The sequence below is a fragment of the Anomaloglossus baeobatrachus genome, chromosome 2, assembly GCF_048569485.1.
Source record: "Anomaloglossus baeobatrachus isolate aAnoBae1 chromosome 2, aAnoBae1.hap1, whole genome shotgun sequence".
NCBI classification, from domain to species: domain Eukaryota; kingdom Metazoa; phylum Chordata; class Amphibia; order Anura; family Aromobatidae; genus Anomaloglossus; species Anomaloglossus baeobatrachus.
The window spans coordinates 776,823,469-776,845,892 of record NC_134354.1 but is presented as its reverse complement, the minus strand read 5'-3'; the positions used below and the strand labels follow the sequence as shown (position 1 = coordinate 776,845,892).

The 22,424-nt window shown below is 48.0% G+C and overlaps 1 protein-coding gene across 1 annotated transcript in view; it reads right to left on the bottom strand.

Moving 5' to 3' along the window:
* The window catches only part of LOC142290038 (cyclic nucleotide-binding domain-containing protein 2-like), a 381,880-nt gene that overhangs the window by 179,108 nt on the left and 180,348 nt on the right, over positions 1-22,424 (bottom strand). Inside the window, exon 12 of the mRNA XM_075333985.1 lies at positions 17,006-17,055. Within this exon, the coding sequence (XP_075190100.1) occupies positions 17,006-17,055 (50 nt within the window). The remainder of the gene's footprint in view (positions 1-17,005; positions 17,056-22,424) is intronic.

Genomic DNA, 22,424 nt, shown 5'->3' with positions numbered 1-22,424 from the left:
AAATAAAAAAGAATATTCTTTTCTTCCCCTGATGAAGCTGGTGGTTACCTCACTCATGTGAAACGTACGTAGGGTGTTTTCTTTGGTCCCAGGATCCATGGTTTGCTGATTTACATTGATGCCTGCCTTCGTGTTTTGAGACTTTTGTGAGTACTGGTCTATGCACCTTTATTTGGAGGCGCCGGTTACACTATGAGCACTTTAGCTCTGGCATGCACATCCAGTCTTTGTTTACATCTTCCTTAATACACAGGCACTTTATATATGTTATTTATTCTAATTTTGTCCGTCCTTTGACTTATTTATTTGGGCTTTGTGCAATTTATTGTATTTATTGTCCCTGAACTGTTCGGACATATTTATACCCCTGATTGGCTTATAACCATTGTTCCTGGGCCTCTTTTCACGTTCTCTTTTTACTCTTCTCCTTTAACCCCTTGGGGGTTTTTTAATTGCCACAGTAATCAATAAAATCATTTTTGTAAGCATTATACTCCTGTTTCTCCGGTTTTTATTGTTCTTGAGTATGCTTTATGCTCCCTAATTATTTAAAGGGGCACACTATATGTAATCCTTATGGAAATTGTTATTTATGATTACAGTAGAGGCAGAGTCTGGGATGGAGTCAACTTCTCCTCTAAACAGCGTGAAAGCTGGCAGCTCCAACTTCCATCGGTTCTGCATCAGGTAAGTAGATCTACTTGGGAAAAATAGCCGAAACCCCGTGTCGCTCATCACGCCTTTCCCTGGTCCTGTGATCCAACTGAATGGCCTGAGGCATGGCTTCCACCAAGGAACAGGGTGGAGTGTGAAGAGTCACACCAAAAAACAACGTCAAAAACAACATCTGAGAGCTGCATCATTCCACAGAACCTCTGTGGACCACTACCGGAACGCAATGCTCTAGTCCTCAGCAGTACATCCCCCTGTGTCAGGTTCAGGAGCTTTGCCTTCACGACTTGGATTCTGTTAGGATTAGTGTTGAGCGGACCCGGATCCGCACGGTTTGAGAGCCCGATCCGAGTCCGACCAGTACCCGGGATTCGGGGTGCACGATCCGGATCCGTGTTTTGTTTTTTGTTTTTTTCTCTCTCTCTCTTCTGCGGCAACCCGATCCGGATCCGCCGGACCCGGATTATAACCGATCCGCTCAACTCTAGTTAGGATCATCTTACACCAGGGTTGGGGAACCTTTTTACTGCCGGGGGCCATTTGGAAATTTCTACCAACCTTCGGGGGCCGCACCAAATTATCAGTGTGAAAATGACCCTGCTATATTTGGTCAAACAATTAATTAACTGACCCCTACTGTGATGGCTGGAGCTGCTTCTCTTTGGTGCAGCTGTGATGTTTGATGATACTAATCATGTTGCTTCTCACAGCTGCTTTTCCAGGTTTGTCTCGGTCTGGAGCGCAGTCAACTCTTTGTGATAATAAGATTGGTAAATCATATATACATCACATAACAAACGCTGTATATACATCACAGGAGACGCTGGAGGCAAATACATCACTGGAAGGGCTGGGGGCATATACATCACATAGGAGATGCTGGGACTGCTGTATATACATCACAGAAGACACTGGGGGCACATACATCACATGAGGGGCTGGGGACATATATATGCCCCCAGCCCCTCCTGTAATGTAAATGCCCCCAGCCCCTCCTGTAATGTAAATGCTCCCAGTCCCTTCTATGATGTATATGCCCCCAGCCCCTCCTGTGTTGTGTATGTCCCCAGTGTCTCCTGTAATGCATATTCCCCCCAGGATCTCCAATGTTATGTATAAGTCACAGGAGATGCTGGGGCATACACATCACAGGAGAGGCTAAAGGCAAACACAGCACAAGAGGGGCTGGGGGGCATACACAACACTTGGGACTTGTTCCCTGGTGGCTGGGGTTACAAGGTAAAATATAGCCTGCAGCTCTCCTTGAATACCCTAAAGTAGTCTATCTGCCCAGAAAATGTGCTAGGGAAGGTCATTTTGGGAGGAACCAACTGCACATCAGAAGATAAACTGTAGGCATTAAAGCTACCACCGGCAGCAGAGAGTATTGCGAGTCACCCATCTCGCTAGATAACTAGTCCTGCAACTGGAACTGCAACGTCTCTGGTGCTCCCTGGCCAGATTCTGAACCACGTAGGTCAGAACTGTCACCTGGTTGCACAGTGTATGAATAGATTGATAATTGAAGGGAAGGAAAAAATATCGAGCCAGTCATAATGTGACGCTAGTCACTAATTATAAGCTAGCCATGAGGATGTATAGTCAAGAGGTCAATAGTAAAAAAAAGGAGTGAGACAGAGGCGTAGTCAGGACTCGATTCAAGGTCAAAATTCCAGGAAAGGGTTAGGGAAATGGACTGTCAGAAACAAGGTCCAAGGTCAGGTAAACAATACATGAGACTGAGTGCAGGAATAACAGGCAAGCAGACACCACCGAGCTAAAGTTACGACTGACAGTAATTTAAGGCAGAGAGGCAGCTAAATTGCAAGGTGATAACTCATGGGCGGCACGGTGGCTCAGTGGTGTCAGGGCCAGGTGGTCGGGCAGACCCAGGAGGTGGATCCACTGGGCCGAACTCTAAGATGGTGGTAAGGAGTCCGGTAGCTGAAGCACTATGGGCAGCAGAACAGTCCGTGCAAGTGAGTGTAACGGAGAAGTCCCTGGGACCACGGAGTCACAGATGGTAGTCCGGGTGACGTAGCTCAGGTTCGGAAGCCGAGATGATGTCAGGCGGGGTCCGGAACCTTTGGAGCGAGATGACGGGTCACCGCAGGGATTCGAGAGGGTACGGACTGTCAGATGGCAGACGGACAGCGTGCGGGGTTCGGGATTCAGCAGGACCGGATGGCGAGGCAGGATCAGCTCTAGAAGAGAGATACGTGAGTATGGCAAGAAGACACAAGGAGACCTGACTCCTAGCTTGGAAAACACGAAGATCAGGCCCCGCCCCCTTGGACAATAACCCCCTTTATACCCTGTACCTGTTTAGCCTCATTTCCTGTTAATGGACGCTGGCCCTTTAAGAAAGGGTCAGTGACCGCGCGCGCGCCCTAATGCGCATGCGCGCAGCCCGGGTGCCAGAAGCCAGGGAAGGAAGCTGAGAGGAGGACGCAGGGGAGCCGGCCAGGGCCTGGGAAGCCGTCGGGCGCCGGGATCGGAGACCAGGGGGCCTGGGAAGGACGGGCACCGGAGGCTGGAGAGCGGGGAGCGTGGCAGGTGAGCCGGGGAGCGGGGCTGAGGACCCGGGGAGCGGAGCAGAGGACCCGGGGAGGGGAGCCGAGGACCCGGGGAGCGTGACAATACCCCCCCCCCCACGCCCCCCTCCCCGCAACCGGGACATGAAGGCACGGATCAGAGGAGTGCCCACGTTTTCCCTGGGTTCCCAGGACCTATCCTCAGGACCATAGCCTGCCCAGTCCACCAGGAAGAACTGTCGGCCCCGTACGGTTTTCATGGCCACGATATCCCTTACCGCATAGATGTCGTCCTCAGCAATAGGAGGAGGAGCCGGACTGGCAGCAGCGGAGAAGGGACCAAGGAAAACCGGCTTGAGCAGAGAGACGTGGAAGGAGTTGGGTATCCTCATCGTGGCCGGAAGCCGCAGTTTGTAGGAGACCTCATTGATCTTGCTGAGGACCTTAAACGGCCCGATGTAGCGAGGACCCAGCTTGTAGGATGGTATCTTCAAACGGATGTACTGGGAAGCAAGCCAGACCAGGTCACCAGGAGAGAAACACGGAGGGTCCAGACGCCTCTTGTCAGCGTGTTTCTTCATCCGCTGGGAAGCGCGCCCAAGGGACGCCTTGACAGAGTCCCAAATGGTAGCGAAGTCACGGGCTATAGTATCAGCAGCAGGGACATCCGAAGAAGGGGATATAGGCAATGGGACGGAGGGCTGAAGTCCGTAAACGACATGGAAGGGAGATTTGGAGGACGACTCACTGACGTGGTGGTTATGGGAGAATTCAGCCCAAGGCAGAAGCGTGGACCAGTCGTCGTGATGGGCGTTGACATAGTGACGTAAGAAGGAGGTCAAGATTTGATTGACCCTCTCCACTTGGCCATTAGACTGAGGATGGTAAGCAGAAGAAAAGTCCAGAGTTACTCCCAGATGTTTGCAGAGCGCCCTCCAGAAGCGGGAGGTGAACTGAGTTCCTCTGTCGGACACGATGTGGGATGGAAAGCCATGCAAGCGGAAGATGTGTTGTATATAGGCTTCCGCGAGTTCCTGAGCAGAGGGCAGTCCGGCCATAGGGACGAAGTGAGCCATTTTGGAGAACCGATCCACCACGACCCATATGACTGTGTGCCCGGAGGATAATGGCAAGTCCGTAATAAAGTCCATCGCTATGTGTTGCCACGGAACTGAGGGTATCGGCAGAGGCAGAAGACGGCCATAGGGCAGGTGTTTGGGCGTCTTGTTCCTGGCACAAGAGGAGCAGGCAGAGACAAAAGCAGCGACGTCCGTGCGAAGGGATGGCCACCAGTAATGGCGTACAATCGCACCCCATGTTCTCTTCTGGCCTGCATGACCGGCTGTTTTTGAGGCATGACCCCAGTGTAACACTTTTTGCCTGTCGGTCTCAGAGACATAGGTCTTCCCGGGCGGTATCTGGGCCAGGGTGACAGGAGCCACCGGAATAATCTTGCTAGGAGAGATGATAGGTTGGGTAGTCTCTTCCTCCTGCTCCATGGGCATAAAAGACCTAGACAAGGCATCAGCGCGTACATTCTTGTCCGCGGGTCGGAAATGGAGCTGGAAATCAAACCTGGCAAAGAATAAGGACCACCTGGCTTGCCGTGGGTTCAGTCGCTGAGCGGACCGCAGGTATTCCAGGTTCTTGTGGTCCGTGTAGATAATCACGGGGTACACTGCTCCTTCCAGGAGGTAGCGCCACTCCTCCAGAGCCAGTTTGACCGCCAATAGTTCTCGGTCACCGATGGTGTAATTACGTTCAGGCGCTGAGAAGCTCTTGGAGAAGAAACCGCAAGTCACCATCTTGCCGGAGGAGGATTTCTGCATGAGCACTGCTCCGGCTCCCGAGGAGGAGGCATCCACCTCCAAGGTGAACTGGCGGTTTAATTCCGGTCGGTGGAGTACAGGAGAGGAGGCAAATGCTCGCTTCAGAGAGCAAAACGCGGCGTCGGCCGCAGGTGACCAGTCCTTTGGATTAGCCTCCTTTTTGGTCAAAGCGGAGAGAGGAGCAGTCAGGGCAGAGAAGTGAGGGATAAACTGGCGGTAGTAGTTGGCGAATCCCAGGAACCGTTGGATTGCCTTCAGTCCAGAAGGGGGAGGCCAGTTGAGAATGGAGGAGACCTTCTTTGGATCCATCTGCAGTCCAGTACCCGAGATGATGTATCCCAGGAAAGGGAGAGAAGACTGCTCAAAGACACACTTCTCATATTTGGCGTAGAGACGATTCTCTCTCAGTCTTTGTAGAACCAGCTGTACGTTCTCTCTGTGGGTCTGGAGGTCCGGAGAGAAGACAAGGATGTCATCCAGATAAACTACTACACAGATGTAGAGGAGGTCCCGGAAAATGTCGTTCACCAATTCTTGGAAGACTGCTGGTGCGTTACACAGGCCGAAGGGCATCACGCAGTATTCATAGTGCCCATCGCGAGTATTAAACGCGGTCTTCCATTCGTCCCCAGAGCGGATACGAACTAGGTTGTAGGCACCCCGAAGATCCAGTTTGGTGAACACACGGGCTCCTCTGAGCCGGTCGAACAATTCGGGAATGAGCGGCAGAGGGTACTTGTTTTTTACGGTGATCTGATTCAAACCCCGGTAGTCAATGCATGGGCGTAGGTCACCCTCTTTCTTCTTAACGAAGAAGAAGCCTGCTCCCGCAGGAGAGGAGGATCTCCGGATGAATCCCCTTGCCAGGCTCTCTGTGATGTAGGTAGACATGGCCCTGGTTTCGGCTGGAGACAACGGATATATCCGTCCTCGAGGTGGTGTTGTTCCTGGGAGCAGGTCGATGGCGCAATCGTAGGGACGGTGTGGCGGAAGTACCTCAGACTCCTTCTTGTCAAAAACGTCTGCGAAGGACCAATAGGCCGAGGGCAGTTCCGGTAGGTTCTCTGGAACCGGAGGTCGTCGGATGGGTTGTATGGACTTCAGACACTTCTCATGACAGGCAGAGCCCCATCGGGTGATTTCGCCAGTACCCCAGCTGACTGATGGTTCGTGTGTCCGCAACCAGGGAAGTCCCAGCAGGATTTGATGGGACATGTGTGGAAGGACGTAGAGAGCGATGTTCTCGGTGTGCAGGGCACCGATACGCAGTTCGACCGGCCTGGTGACGTAGGAGATGGTATCAGAGAGGGGTCTCCCATCCACAGAGGCAATCACTAGGGGCTTATCGAGTAGAGTAACAGGCAGCTGGTACTTGTCCACCGTGGCCTGCTGGATGAAATTGCCTGCTGCTCCAGAGTCGAGGTATGCCTCAGCCGTGAAGCGCGTCTCTCCCGTTGTCACTTGCACAGTCCACGTAACCGGGTCTGAGAGAGTCCCAGCACCTAGGGTGGCCTCTCCTACCAACCCTAGGCTTTGGAGTTTCCCGGCCTCTCTGGACAGGAGCGTAGCAGGTGTGTGCCCTCTCCGCAGTAAAAGCAGAGACCCTTGGCGAGCCGCTCTGCTCGACGTTGTTCAGACTGCCGTACTCGGTCGATCTGCATGGGCTCGTGGACGGGAATCCCAGCTGTTGATGACTGAGGTACGGAGGGCTTCTGTGGAGGAGAGGAATGCCGTACCGGACGTCTCTCACGAGACAGCTCTTTGGAGCGCTCCTGAAAACGAATGTCCACTCGAGTTGCTAGGGCAATCAGGGCATCTAGGGTGGAGGGCACGTCACGACCCGCCAACTCATCTTTGATGCGACTCGAGAGTCCTTCCCAGAAGGCGGCTGTTAGGGCCTCATTATTCCACCCGAGTTCTGAAGCCAAAGTGCGGAAACGGATGGCGTATTGGCCCACCGTCAGTGTTCCTTGACGTAAGCGGAGAAGGGATGAAGCAGACGCAGAGGCGCGTCCCGGCTCGTCAAAGGTGCTGCGAAAGGCCTGCAGGAACTCTTGAAGATCCTTGGTCATAGGGTCCTCCTTCTCCCACAAGGGGTTCATCCACGCCAGTGCCTCGCCCTCTAGGTGAGACATTATGAAGGCGACCTTGGCTTGGTCGGAGGCAAACAAATGTGGCAGCTGCGTGAAATGAAGGGAACATTGGTTTATGAAGCCCCTGCAGGTCTTGGGATCTCCGGCATAACGAGGTGGTGAAGCCAAACGGAGTCTGGAAGCATCCGAAGAGGCTGCCACGGGTGCGGGAGCCGTGGATTGACTAGTGGAGGCCCGGGATGCTGAAGGCGTAACTGCCGCTTGTAACGTGTTCAGGCGGGCGTCCACGGAAGTCATAAAGTTCAGCATGCGGGTCTGGACTTCACGCTGGCGTTGGAGTTCCTCTTGCAAGGCCGCTAGTGCTGCAGCGGGATCCATGGCCTGATCTTACTGTCAGGGCCAGGTGGTCGGGCAGACCCAGGAGGTGGATCCACTGGGCCGAACTCTAAGATGGTGGTAAGGAGTCCGGTAGCTGAAGCACTATGGGCAGCAGAACAGTCCGTGCAAGTGAGTGTAACGGAGAAGTCCCTGGGACCACGGAGTCACAGATGGTAGTCCGGGTGACGTAGCTCAGGTTCGGAAGCCGAGATGATGTCAGGCGGGGTCCGGAACCTTTGGAGCGAGATGACGGGTCACCGCAGGGATCCGAGAGGGTACGGACTGTCAGATGGCAGACGGACAGCGTGCGGGGTTCGGGATTCAGCAGGACCGGATGGCGAGGCAGGATCAGCTCTAGAAGAGAGATACGTGAGTATGGCAAGAAGACACAAGGAGACCTGACTCCTAGCTTGGAAACCACGAAGATCAGGCCCCGCCCCCTTGGACAATAACCCCCTTTATACCCTGTACCTGTTTAGCCTCATTTCCTGTTAATGGACGCTGGCCCTTTAAGAAAGGGTCAGTGACCGCGCGCGCGCCCTAATGCGCATGCGCGCAGCCCGGGTGCCAGAAGCCAGGGAAGGAAGCTGAGAGGAGGACGCAGGGGAGCCGGCCAGGGCCTGGGAAGCCGTCGGGCGCCGGGATCGGAGACCAGGGGGCCTGGGAAGGACGGGCACCGGAGGCTGGAGAGCGGGGAGCGTGGCAGGTGAGCCGGGGAGCGGGGCTGAGGACCCGGGGAGCGGAGCAGAGGACCCGGGGAGGGGAGCCGAGGACCCGGGGAGCGTGACAAGTGGTTAGCACTGCAGTCTTGTGGTGGCTCAGTGGTTAGCACTGCAGTCTTGTGGTGGCTCAGTGGTCAGCACTGCAGTCTTGAAGCGCTGGGGTCCGCGGTTCAAATCCCACCAAGGACAACACCTGCAAGGAGTTTGTATGTTCTCCACGTGTTTGTGTGGGTTTCCTCCGGGTACTCCGGTTTCCTCCCACACTCGAAAGACATACTGATAGGGACTCTAGATTGTGAGCCCCAATGGGGACAGTGTTGCTGTACTGCCCCGCCCTCGGCTGCAGCCGAGCCGCTCGGATCCGGGCTCGTTGGTGGGTAGCTCGAGCGTCTCCGGACCTGGGGTCACTTCGCTCTGAAAGGGTGTTAACCCCTCCCAAGCAAACTTGAACCTTGATGCTGCCTCTAAAAACAGGTCAGCACCCCTTTTCCCCAGTCCAGGAATCGGGTTCGGGTCCGGGTGCTGCCCATACGGACCGGGTACAAAGTTCCATACCCGGCAGTCTCTCAGAGGCCCCATGTCCAGGGGACCCCTGACCCGGAGGGTTGTCACCGGTTGCAATGGTGAAGGGACCTCGGCCTCCTCTGCCGCAGGCCCTTCCTCCAACCAGCCTCCCCGGGGGCTGCAGGACCTGAAAGGTTGGTCCGGGACTATTTACAACATGTTAACTCTGCTGCCGGCGCAGCCTCCTCGGCAACTTTCCCACAGTCCGCTACAGGGCAGCACGGGTCCCCAATGCCACATTCACTCACGGTGACACTGTCCAGAAAGACCCCGTCTTCTACTGCCGCAGTGCGGGTACGGTAAACCGGGCTCTGTAACGGGAACTGTCCTCGCTCCAACTTAACTGGCTTGCCGTCCTCCACCAGGGGCTCCTACCCCTGATGGCGCCCACTGGGACTCCAACCGCAGCGGTGTTCAACAAGTCGGGCAGCTTCTCTTTCCCTTCCACCCAATGTGCTGGATGGCATCTCCCGGGGAACTTGGGGACGTTCAACAAAGGGTTAAGAGTCTATTTTAGCAGGAGCAGGTGCTGTACTTAAAACTTTTTCAACTTTTTAACTTTCAACTTCAGGGGTTAACTTACAGATGCGGCTACCATTGTAGGGGACCATACTGCACCATCTTCTGACGATCCATCGGGCTCCCCTTCCAGGTGCAATAGATCCCTGGACTATGGACCTCCATTGGGAATGGCGGCGGGGGAAGCGTACACGGTACCTCTTCTTCCATAAGTTGCGCTACTCGGGCTCACTTGTCACGGTGCTGGCAGGCTCCAGCTCCCAGCTGATGAGGGACGATATGGGGGTCTGCGTTGCTTTGTCGTGGCGCGGCAATGCGGCTGAGACCCTCTGTTCACAGGCCCACACCACGGCAACCATCCTCCGGACCTCCGCCTTCCACTCGAGCACCTGTTGCAAGGTTTGCGCTCTTACCCGGATGCAGAATCGGCCCAGCTCCCGCTCCAACCAGGCACCGGTTCCTGCGGGGAGCTCGTTCAGGTTGCGGTCCTCCGGATCAAATGCCACTCCGCCTCTGCCGCTTCTGAGTCCCGCCACTCCGGTGTCGGGCACCACTCCGCTCACCTCCCTGAACGCCGACATCTTCCATCCGCTCCCCCTTGGTCTTTTCGCGGTACTCCCTTCTTCAGCCGATCAGTCTCGCTTTTCGACCTCTCGCTTTGCTGCACGGCCGCGTTCCCAGGGGGCAGGGCTTCAGTTTTTTGCTCCCTTTCTGCGGGGAAGAAGACTCTGGTGGGAATCTTCGCGCCAAAAGATGGCGGCAAGATGGCGGATTCTGCAAATTTCGCAACGGATCACCGTTGACTTCACTTCAAGGCGCACTTCACTAGTGAATAGGTAAGTATCCTGTTCGTGACACCAGAAGAGTCGATGTGTACCGCCCCACTCTTGGCTGAAGCCGAGCCGCTCAGATCCAGGCTCGTTGGTGGGTGGCTCGAGCGCCTCCGGACCCGGGGTCACTTCGCTCTGAAAGGATGCTGGCGCTACTTAGGGGAGTGGTAGGTAGGTGTACGGCCGGAGCCGTGTTTAAATTCGTGATGCCACCCACGGGTTGTGGTGAAGGCGTAGACACCACCGCTGCAGTTACGGGGAACCTGGGGGAGATGGTAGTGCAGCAAGATGTTAACCACTCCGTGGGCAGGGGTGATGGCCCCCGAGACCCATTGGGAGGTAGCTGGGCGATGTAGGGCGGTGAGCGGCCGGGTGGCACTGTTGTACTCACTGTTATTGACACCCACAAGTCTCTGGTAAACAAAGTTGATGGTGGTCCGGTCCCCCACCCGGTTCGGTGGTCTTTGCCTTTCTCCTGCACCGTGTAGTGTATGTGTAGACTGCCTGCGCTTCAGCGACGGGAGTCCGCTCTCCGGCTGTATGTATGTCAGGAGAGCCTGTTTGCCCGCAGACACTAACCCGTGAGATCTCTCTGCCTGTGCGGTGGCTTTCTATCCCCCTCGGTGGGCTGTTGTCTTCAGTCGGGACTTGGGTGGGAAAGGACCTATAGTCCAGACCGCAATTAGTTAATTAACTCAGTTCAGTGGATTCTTGACCTCGTTTCAGGGTCTGAATACGCCCCTGTGTGCTTCGGTTTCCAGCCGGTTCCCCGGGTCGGTACCGGCGGGCCACTACCCTGTCCCAGTCCACCACGGTTCCACCGAGCCATCTTCCCGGCTCCTGTAGGCTAGGCCACCGTCTGCCTCCTAGCCAAAGGTGCCCGGGTTCCAACCCCGGCACCTGTCAGACTCCTTCACTCCTCACTCACTCAAACTCAACTCTGATCTCTGTGTTTCCTGCCTCAGGCCCTCTGAACTCCTCGGTGGGCGTGGCCAACTGTCTGGTTCTGCCCCCTGGTGTGTTCCTCAAGCGCTGAGGGAGGTGACTAGGGTTTATGGTTTGGCTGGTGTTACCTAGTGAGGGACTGGTGTTGTGTGGGGCGCTATCTGTGACTACCTGGCTAGTCCAGGGCGTCACACTGCCAATGTATGTAAAACGATGCAACACCAAAACCTTTTCACTTGTAACTCAAAACAGATACTTGTAAGAACCTTCACATGCCTCAGCCATGATTGGATAGCCAGGCTGTCTATCACCATACTGATAGCTAAGCACCTCCCCGCCTCTGACTGGATGGCTCAACTGTCCATCACCATACTGACAAAGCTCAGCATGCTCCAACCAAAGATTGGATGAGTGAACAATCACGCCAACCAAACTTGTAGGACGATGTGACACTTATGATCATTGGGGTCCTCTCTCTCCTGTAGGGGATTTTATGAGAATTGTTGCTCTGTGGTGGAACGCTATCATTCTTGACTGTGTGGGTAAACTGGAAATACATGCTATGTAGCGGCCTTTTTGTGGATTGTTGCTCTATGGGGTAACTTTAACAATCTTGACAGTGTGAATGAACTTGGAATACACTCTGCAGGGGCCTTTTTGAGAATTGTTCCTCTGTGGGGGAACTCTAACAATTTTGCTGTGTTGGTAGACTGGAAATACAAGCTATGTAGGGGTCTTTTTATGGATTATTGCTCTGTGGGTGAACTATAACAATCTTAACTGTGTGGGTAAACAAATACAAGCTATGTATGTAAGGGTCTTTTTGTGGTGTGTTGCTCTGTGGGGTAACTTTAACAATCTTGACAGTGTGGGTGAACTGGGAAAATAGGCTCTGTAAGTGTATTTTTGAGAATTATTGCACTGTGGGTGAACTCTAACAATCCTGACTGTGTGAATGAACTTGGAATACAGACTCTGCAGGGGCCCTTTTGAGAACTGTTCCTCTGTGGGGGAATTCTAACAATTTTGCTGTGTGGGCAAACTGGAAATACAAGCTATGTAGGGGTCTTTTATGGATTGTTGCTCTGTGGGGGAACTTTAACAATCTTGACTGTGTGGGTAAACTGGTAACACAAGCTATGTAGGGGTCTTTTTGTGGATTGTTGCTCTCTGGGGGGAATTTAACAATATTGGGTGAAATAGTGGGTGAAATGGGAAATAAAAGGCTCTATAGGGGCCTTTTTGGAATTGTTGCTCTATGGGGGAACTTTGAAATCAGTCTCTATGGGGGCACTCTTAAAATTTGTAGTTTATTAACCTTGATTGCTATGGTTACAGAACCCATTTAAGCCATTTCTCTATTCACATATTTTTGAAGGGCAATAGTCTTGCTCTTATCCCCATTTTGCTTCCTTTTGCAGCCCCCAATACCTTACTATAACCATTTTACAGCCATTTTACGGCACACAAGGTAGGGTCTCCGTTGACTTATATGGGGTCCGGGGTCAAATTCGGGTCCGAAACTGAACTTTTTTTGTCAAGCCTGTACGAATTTGTGAACCCAAACATCCATCACTAGACATAAGCAGATATATAAGTCATGAGAATTATAAAGAGTGGACAGAGGATAGAGCTGCATGTATAGAATATTAGTGTTTGTATATATGACATGCACACGGCCGAGAACAGAGGATCTTTATATTCCGCTATTGAACATGTGTCAGCAAAATGGCGCTATCTTGTTTATTGAATTAAACATAAAGCAGCCGATCAATGAACATTGCCTGAAATGTAATTGTTAAGCCATAAAACAAATGGCAGAAAGTTTCCCTTTGTTTGTTTTCCTATGTTCTGGTTAAATATTCCGTTTTAACCGAGCGCCAGGAAAGTACATTGAGTCTCCTGAGCTCATCACTTTCTAAACGGTATCAGTACTATTCCTATTATAGCAGATGCGGAAAATGGAGAATCCCGCCCTGACAATGAGTAGGTGTTTTTTGTTTTTTTTTTGCAATTTAGACATTATTTTTTTTTTAGACATTATTTTTTTTTTTACATTATTGGGGTTTTTTTAGACATTTTTTTTAAGACATTATTTTTTTTAGACATTATTTTTTAAGACATTATTTTTTTTTTAGACATTATTTTTTAAGACATTATTTTTTAAGACATTATTTTTTTTAGACATTATTTTTTAAGACATTATTTTTTTTAGACATTATTTTTTAAGACATTATTTTGTAAGACATTATTTTTTTTAGACATTTTTTTTTACATTATATTTTTTTTAGAGATTTTTTTAGACATTATTTTCTTTTCATTATTTTTGGATACAAAGGATACCACTGTAACGCAAAATAACCCCTTTTAAAAAAAAAATAAAAAAATAAAAAAATAATAAAAGAAGCTGTCTTGATGATGATTAGATGATCGCTGAAGTTGCTGTAGCCGACCATACATTTTTTCCTACAGCGGCCACTATAGGCGAAGAGAGGTATTACATGTCAATCAGTCAAAGGAAAAGGCATCCAGAGGACGAGCTGATGTTTCTTACCAGCTATCAAGTGTGGTTCCTAATTAAAAAATGATTAAGATTTTACTGGAAGGTAGTTCCTAACTATCTAACTGTTTTACCAAGTTTCCAATTTGTGCCGGCTCAGAACAGCGACGGACTGGTTCTGCCGGTGATTCTGCAGCTTCCGCTGACATCATGTTGACAGTACAGCTGTTTCTCTTCCGCTCTGCTCTGTAGATGAGGCATCTGTGCTGATGTCAGGCTGATTGACAGCTGGGGAGACGATTGTCAATCAGTGTGATGTAGGCAGTCACACCCCATCGACACATCAGTGGGGAAGAGAAAGAGCTGCTCTGTTGACGTGAGGTCGGCAGAATCGGCAGCAGGCGCAGTCTGAGTTGGTAAAGATCAGAGATGAACAAACATGAGGTTTGGAGTTCATTCCAAACACGGACTTCGGATTTGGAGATCGGTTGCTTTACGTATGCAAACTACTTTAGTGAGTATCTCTGTGCTCGGGTACTCTCAGTGCTCAGTCCAGTAGGAGCCACTTGCACTGTTTCATTGGTTCACACTGGGGGGTAACAACAGTGTGATCAGATGTAGTATGCACCAAAAAAAAAAAAAAAATGGAAAAACCCCGTCCACCCTCCCCCGGAAGTGATCTGTTCATGGCTCGCTGCATGTGGGCGGAGACCCAAACTGCCCAATCAGTGACTTCCATTGGGGTTCAGATCAAGTCCGGGTCTCAAACCGAACTTTATCTAATGTCCGGCTGAACCGCCAAACCGAACTTCAACGGATCCATTCATCTAGTAAAGACTGACGTCAGGGACTTACGAAGAAGGCCGTTCTATCCTTCGAAATGCGTTGGTTTTTGGACCTTGTGGGAGCCCGTAGTGCTCACCACCTGTCCCTGTGACGTCAACCATCTACTATCGGAGAACCAAAGGCTGGGGTATTCCAACCTGTTTTTTGCGTCTTTATGCCACCTGCTCTAGACAACACACCTTAGAGAAAGCCACACTCACATCCAGCCGGTCCAAGAAAGCTGCATCTATTCCACGGACCACGTACACCTTCTGCCTCTGGTATCTGAGTGAGTGGTCCACAGTAGAAAGAGCTATTTAGCCTGCTATCTATCTTGATCTTTAAGTATCATAAGGTTCTTTTGAATGCCACTTGTTTAGATCTTTTATGTTTAGATCTCCATTGGATGCGCAATGTCCTAATTATTATTGATTACATGAAGTAACACTCACCTACTGAGGTTGTGTAAGTCACAAACCCCTATGCAAGCCTGAGATAATGGTGGCTACTGCAGCCCCACATGGGTTGAAATTTCAATGCTGGTGGGGAGAACGAGGATAATGCCGCACTGCTGCCGAAGGAACAGGCTGTTGATTTATGAATTCTTTATTCTACGCGTTTCGGAGATCAAAGTCACCTTCATCAGGACAAAGGAAAAAATGATATATTGCTGATTTTTCCTTTGTCCTGATGAAGGAGACTTTGATCTCCGAAACACATAGGCTGTTGATTTTATGAATTCTTTATTCTATGTGTTTCGGAGATCAAAGTCTCCTTCATCAGGACAAAGGAAAAATCAGCAATATATAATTTTTTCCTTTGTCCTGATGAAGGAGACTTTGATCTCCGAAACACATAGAATAAAGAATTCATAAAATCAACAGCCTATGTGTTTCGGAAATCAAAGTCTCCTTCATCAGGACAAAGGAAAAAATGATATATTGCTGATTTTTCCTTTGTCCTGATGAAGGAGACTTTGATCTCCAAAACACATAGGCTGTTGATTTTATGAATTCTTTATTCTATGTGTTTCGGAGATCAAAGTCTCCTTCATCAGGACAAAGGAAAAATCAGCAATATATCATTTTTTCCTTTGTCCTGATGAAGGAGACTTTGATCTCCGAAACACATAGAATAAAGAATTCATAAAACCAACAGCCTATTTCTTTGGCAACTGCCCATACAGAAAGAGATTATTATTTTCATGACTCTCTTCAACTGTTTCTGCTTATGCTGATTTAATAGCTATAACTTGTATTTTATTTTTTTTTGCCTTTTTTTATGCAATGTTTTATTTTTAACATAGTTTTTACATATATAGTATTTTTTTCTTTTCATTTCCTGTAACAGTTTCCAGCCACTAGCTCACTAGACTTGCTATCTGCTATGAAGCACACAGAGACGTAAGACATTTATGCTCTCTGGTATCTATCTTCTGTCAACAGGGTCAGATGAGAAAAGCTAATAAATCAATAAAAAAAATAATGTTGCCTTCTTTTCTTGGTGTCTCTTAGGCTTTTACATGATTTAAATACCCTGATTGATACTGAAGCTCAATATAACAAGCAAGCCGCAGGATAAAACCACCTAACAAGCAATGCAAAAACATGGTCATCAATGAAGATTTTTTTTTTTAAGTATTGTTTCAATGGAAATTAAATTTGATTACGTCACAAAAACAGCAGTCCTCCAGACCAAAACCTTCTTATTGGCCAATAATTTGTTCCTCGTGGGAGGATCTAACAAAGGGACATCCCTTGAGTAACTATATAGCTTCATAAAAACCATGTAGCTACCTTTGCTGACGATTGCAATTAAATTCTATTAATTCATAAAAAAACAGTAATCCCCTAGTTCAAAACATTCTTATTGGACAATAATTTGTTCCTCATGGGAGGATCTAATGAAGGGACGTCTCTAGAGTAACAATATATAGCTTCAGAAAAACCATGTACCTACCTTTGCTGACGATTGAAATTAAATTCCTTTAATTCATAAAAAACAGTGGTCCCCTAAGTTCAAAACCTTCTTATTGGCCAATAATGTGTTCCTCACGGGAGGATCTAATGAAGGGACGTCCCTTGAAAAACAATATATAGTTTCATACAAACCATGTATCTACCTTTGCTGACTATTGAAGTTAAATTCCATTAAATTATAAAAAACAGCGGTCCCCTAGTACAAAACCTTCTTATTGGCCAATAATTTGTTCCTCGTGGGAGGATCTAATGAAGGGACGTCCCCTGAGTAACAATATATAGCTTGATATAAACCATGGAGCTGCTTTTGCTGACGATTTAAATTAAATTCCTTTAATTCATAAAGAACAGCGGTCCCCTAGTTCAAAACCTTCTTATTGGCCAATAATGTGTTCCTCATGGGAGGATCTAATGATGGGACGTCCCTTGAGTAACTATATATAGCTTCATATAAACCATGTAGGTACCTTTGCTGACGATTGAAATTAAATTCTATTAATTCATAAAAACAGTGGTCCCCTAGTTCAAAACCTTCTTATTGGCCAATAATGTGTTCCTCGTGGGAGGATCTCCCTTGAGTAACAATATATAGCTTGATATAAACCATGTAGATACCTTTGCAGATGATTTGCTTCTTAATTCTTCATCTTTCCTCTGCAGATGATCTGTAATTAGCAAAATATAGTTGCAATCAGTAGCCATAGCACTAGAAGTTGCTGACAGTGACATTATGGGATATCACTTAAAGGGGCTTCATATATACAGTCAGGACATGTTCAAAATAAATCAGACAACCTTTAAAGTTTATTATATATTTGCGGAAATATTCATAGTATGCCATGGGTACCCTCAATATGGAGCACATGGGCAACATCGCCCTTTAACCCCTTCCCAACTGGATTATTTGCCTTTTTTGTGCTTTCATTTTTTCTTCCGCTTATTCCAAGAGCCATAACTTTTTTATTCTTCCAGCGACATAACTGTATGAGGGCATTTTTTGTTGTACTTTTGAATACCACAATCCATATTTTATCATCGACCGACTGGAAAGGGAAAAAAATTGCAAGTGTCGCAAAATAGTAAAAAAAGAAGCACAATTCCGCCATTTTTTATTTATTTTTTATTTACAGTTGTTAATTTTATGGTAAAAATGACCTGGCCATATGATTCTCCAGATCAGTACGATTCCGAAGATACCAAACATGTATATTTTTTGTTTTATTTAGGAGGTGGCAAGAAAATTCAGAAATATTTTAAAAAATTGTTTGTTTGCGTCACATTTTTCTGAGAGTCGTATTGGTTTTAATTTTTGGGATATAGGGCTGTATGAGGGATTGTCTTTTCACCCTTAGCCAATATTTTTTATTATTTTGGGGTAGATACGATGATTTGATCTCCTATTATTAAATTATTTTGCCGAAAAATGACAATTCTGGTGTTTTGATTTTTTTTTACAGAATGTCTTTTACTGATTGGATAAATTTATTTTATAATTTGATAGATCGGATATCAAATATGGGGGGGGTTTTTCTACATTTTTTTTTTTTTTAATTTTTATTGGGTGAAAAAGGAGGTTGATTTGAACTTTTATATTTTTTTTTCATAGTTTTTTCCCCAGAATTTTTCACTATTTAATTTGCTATGTGTACTGAAAATCATGTTCTCCAAAGAATGCCAGCCATGGGCTTATTTTCACGGGAGAGCCAGAAAGACAGAGAAGAGGCTTTTCAGCAGACCCCCAGCTGTCATGGCTACCCATCGGTACCTTGTGATCACGTCACGGAGCATTTAACACCCGGCTGACAGCCGCGGGCGGACCACTGCTTCACTTACAGTTGTTAGGGGCTGACGACAGCTGAATAATTGTCATATGTAAATGAACCAGGACTAGTCCAGAGGAGCGTCGCCTCCATCAGACTAGTCCTGGCTCAGATCCTCTAATCATGCCTCCATGGGTTAGCTTGACATCTTCCATACAATTTATTTCCGGGCAGAATGGCTGAAAATTTTGCTCATGCACTATGTGCCAAAGTCATATTGTATAGAGGATGTCAATCACACTCCGGACATACTAGGACCACTGCAACATCTTACACATGCACAATATTTTTGGTGATCCTGCCATGATGCAGATTGTACGAAAATATCAGACGTGCCCAGGTCTTGTATTATGGAGTCATGTCCTTTGTCTGCGCACTCCTCCCAGTGACCTCAGGTGTTTTAATTTTCCTTTTTCAGGTTCTTCTCTAGCCCTTAGGCCTCCAACACACATCCGTTAAAAACACGCACGTGCCGCGAGACACATTTTCCCTGCGTGTTGCGTGTGGTAAGTACGTGTATCGGGTACGTGCGGTCCACATGTGTTCTCCGTGTGCTATCTGCGATAGCACACGGAGAACCGGTAATTTGTATACTCACGTGGTCCGTGCTGCTGTTCTGATCTTCGGCTCCAGCCCCGCCCACTCCCCGCTGATGCTGCTTCCGGCCGAGCGGAGGGGCGGAGATTAGCGCCCGTGACAGCACGCCCACCTCCTTTACATGCTCATAACGAGCGGCGGCCGGCAGGTACATTTTGCAGCGGAAGAATCTGCGGGGCTGGTGGAGGTGAGTATGTGGTTTTTTTATTTTTAAATTAATGACACGCGTTCTCCGGCGAGTGTCACACGAAACCGCATCCACACTACATCCGTGTGGTACGGGTGCGGGCCGTGTGACACCCGTGCTGCCGGAGAATACGTGGACATGTCAGCGTGCGAAAATCACGGACGCACGTAAGTACGGAACGGACACACGTTCCGTTCCAAAATACTTACGTGTGTCCAAACAATAATGAAAACATAGGTCCACGTGTCTCCGTGCCACCGGTACGTGAAAAAACTGCCAAACACGTACCGGCGGCACGGATGTGTGTCTTAGGCCTTACAAAGAGGTCAGGAATGACACGAAAAGAGGCAGAAATCTAGATTAGGACTCAGTTGAGTTACACCTTGGCGTGGTAACTGGGCTCAATTAAACTTGGCCAATTTTATTTGTAAAATAACTCATTTTTTTACCCAAATTTTTTTTCACATTTTTAATGTTTTCTTTGCAGTGATGCATTTTCACATTGAAATCTTCACCATATACATCTCTTTGCTTTTTCTCCTTCCCTCTACTTGAGTGCAACTGCTATTTTTGATAATGTATGCTATGTTCAGTTTGCACCAGTTCAGACTATAAGATTTAGGAAATGCTTTAGGAAATTCTTCTATATTGTGCCCACGGGAGTGTGATTAAGGCAGGACTAGTCCAAGGCTGGACTAGTCCAAGGCAGGACTAGTTTGTGGGAAAAGATGAGCCGCCAAACTAATCCTGGCCAGGGCCGGTTTTAGGCAAAGTGGGGTCGACCCTGGGCAACAGATTAAAATAGGGCCCTCTATGCTCACATATTGCACCATCACACTAAAATATGTAGGTTACATTTACATGCAAGAGTTTAGAATGTTAAACAAGCGCGATCGACAATACTGCAGCGGTTCAGCGCTTGTTGTCGGCCTTTTTACACAGGATGACGAAGAATGATGGGCGCTGAACAAGCACTAGTAGATCAATCTGTCCCCTACAGCATCATGTGGCGTAACTAGAGTCTGATGGGCCCCAGTGCAAAATTTGGCCGCATGTCGGTCAGATGTTTGGGCCCTTGTGCCATTCTAAATCCTATAAAGATATAAAGACATATGAGTCGCTCCCTCTCCCTCTTCATTATGGAATAGTGTCTCCCATCCTGGGCCACTTCTAGATAAATATATCCCCCATCCTGGTATATAAATACCTCATTTAGGCATATATGTGTCTCATCCTGGTATATTTGTCTCCTATCCTGGTATACTGTATATTGCCTCATCCTGGGCCTATCCTGGTATACAGTATATGTCCCCCATCCTGGTATCTATGTCCACATCATGATATATATGTTCCCCATCCTGGTATATGTCTTTTTCCTGGTATATATGTACCCAATCCTGGTAAATATATTCATCATCCTGGTATATATGTCCCCATCCTTGTCCCATCCTGCTATCTCTGTCCCTATCCTGGTAAATGATTTATATGTCCCTCATCCTGGGTCCATACTGGTATGTATGTCCTCATCTTGGGCCCCATCCTGATAGCAACTGTGATAGAATTATGTTCTCATCCTGGTATATATGTCCCCATTCTGTGCCCCATCCTGGTATATATGTCCCCATTCTTGTATATATGCCCTCATCCCAGACCCATCCTGGTATCTATGTGCCCATTCTGGTACATATGGTCTCATCCTGGCATATATGTCCTCATTCTGGGCCCCTTCCTGGTATATATATGCCCTTCCTGGGCCCCATCCTGGTATATATGGTCCTATCCTGGTAAATGATTTATATGACCCTCATCCTGGGCCCTTACTGGTATGTATGTCCTCATCTTGGGCCCCATCCTGGTAGCAATTGTGATATAATTACAGTTTTCTTTGATGGAGATCTATCTGCTGAGCTGTGTATAACTCCAACCACACCCCTATTGGCAGCTTTCTGTGTAAACTCTACACTGACAGAAAGCTGCTACCAAGGATTAAGAAGTAGCTGAACTAGGACGCATGAAACATCTAATCCTATAGTAATAATCTCCAGTCGATAAAACACTAATTTTATTGAAACAGGAAAACACAGACTAGTAAGTGACAAATCGCTGGAATTAGGGTCTCTGCCCCTACATCATTCTGCACTCAGATTATATAATAAAAACCTCTTGACAGATTGCCTTAAGTAAAATTGCTAGTGATGATGACTTCTGTATCTGCGGCCACTAAAGAAAACACTAGGGTGGTATATGCATAACCACTTGCCTTAACCCCTACTTTGATCACTTTACAAATGATAATCCACTGTTTGTCACCATACTCATTTGGAAGGTTAACACTTCTATGCTAATCAATTTCATAAAATTTATATTTTTTCAGAGATTGGAGCACAACGTTTCTGATAGAATTCCAAATCATCTACATAGCAATAGTGTTACATAAGGTATATTTGACAACCACTAGAGGGAGCTGAAGAGCCAAATGCGTACAGTTTTTGTCACGGGGTGAAAGGCTATGTGTCCACGGCAGAATGTTGCTTCGGATTTTTCTGCATGAAAATCCGCGGCTTTCCCGCAAAATCCGCACCTTTTCAAAGGTGCGGATTTGCCGCGGATTTACCGCGGAATTGCCACGGATTTTGGTGCGGATTTTTTTTTTTTCCCCAATTCTGAAGCCAAAATCCGGATCAAAATCCGCAACAATAATTGACATGTTGCAGATTTTTCCGGATCAAAATCCGCACCAAATCCGCTGCGGAAAAATCCGCAGCATGGGCACAGCATTTCCAAAATGCCATAGAAATGGCTGGGAAGTGCCGCTGCTGCAGATTTTTGGAAAATCTGCGGCTTTTCCGCGAGAAATCCGCGGCAAAATCCGCGCATTTTCCGCAGCGTGGACACATAGCCTAAGGGGATAACAGGGGACCAATGTTCCTTGACTGGACCTCAGGCTAGGGGGCCATAGCTTTCCCTAATCTCAGAGATACTTCTTATGGTGAAGATGTCTGGGCCGCCTCTCTTGCCCTGATCCTGGCAAGTCCTGAACTTATACTCCTACTCCTCCACTCCAGGGGAGGACCAGGACAGAAGTGGTTGAATCTACAGATATAGACTAACGGGGAAACCAAAAGTCTATCACAGAGCTAGCGCACATGGAGATATAAGACAATATGTGATAAGGAAGAAATAAAAAGCAGGGAGGAAACAACCAGACAACAAGAGGATTTCCCCAGCACACCAAGCAGTGCGCAATGAATCATCAGCAACTTAAACACAACAGCACACAAACTAGTTTAGCAAAAGCTATAGTTGGCATGGGAAGACAGGCTCCACCATCTTAAAAAGGCAGGGTGTAACTGTGATAGGTCTCCCACAACATGTGATCCAAGAGGTAAGCAGGAGGCTAGCAGAGATTAACTACTGTGTGACACGTTGA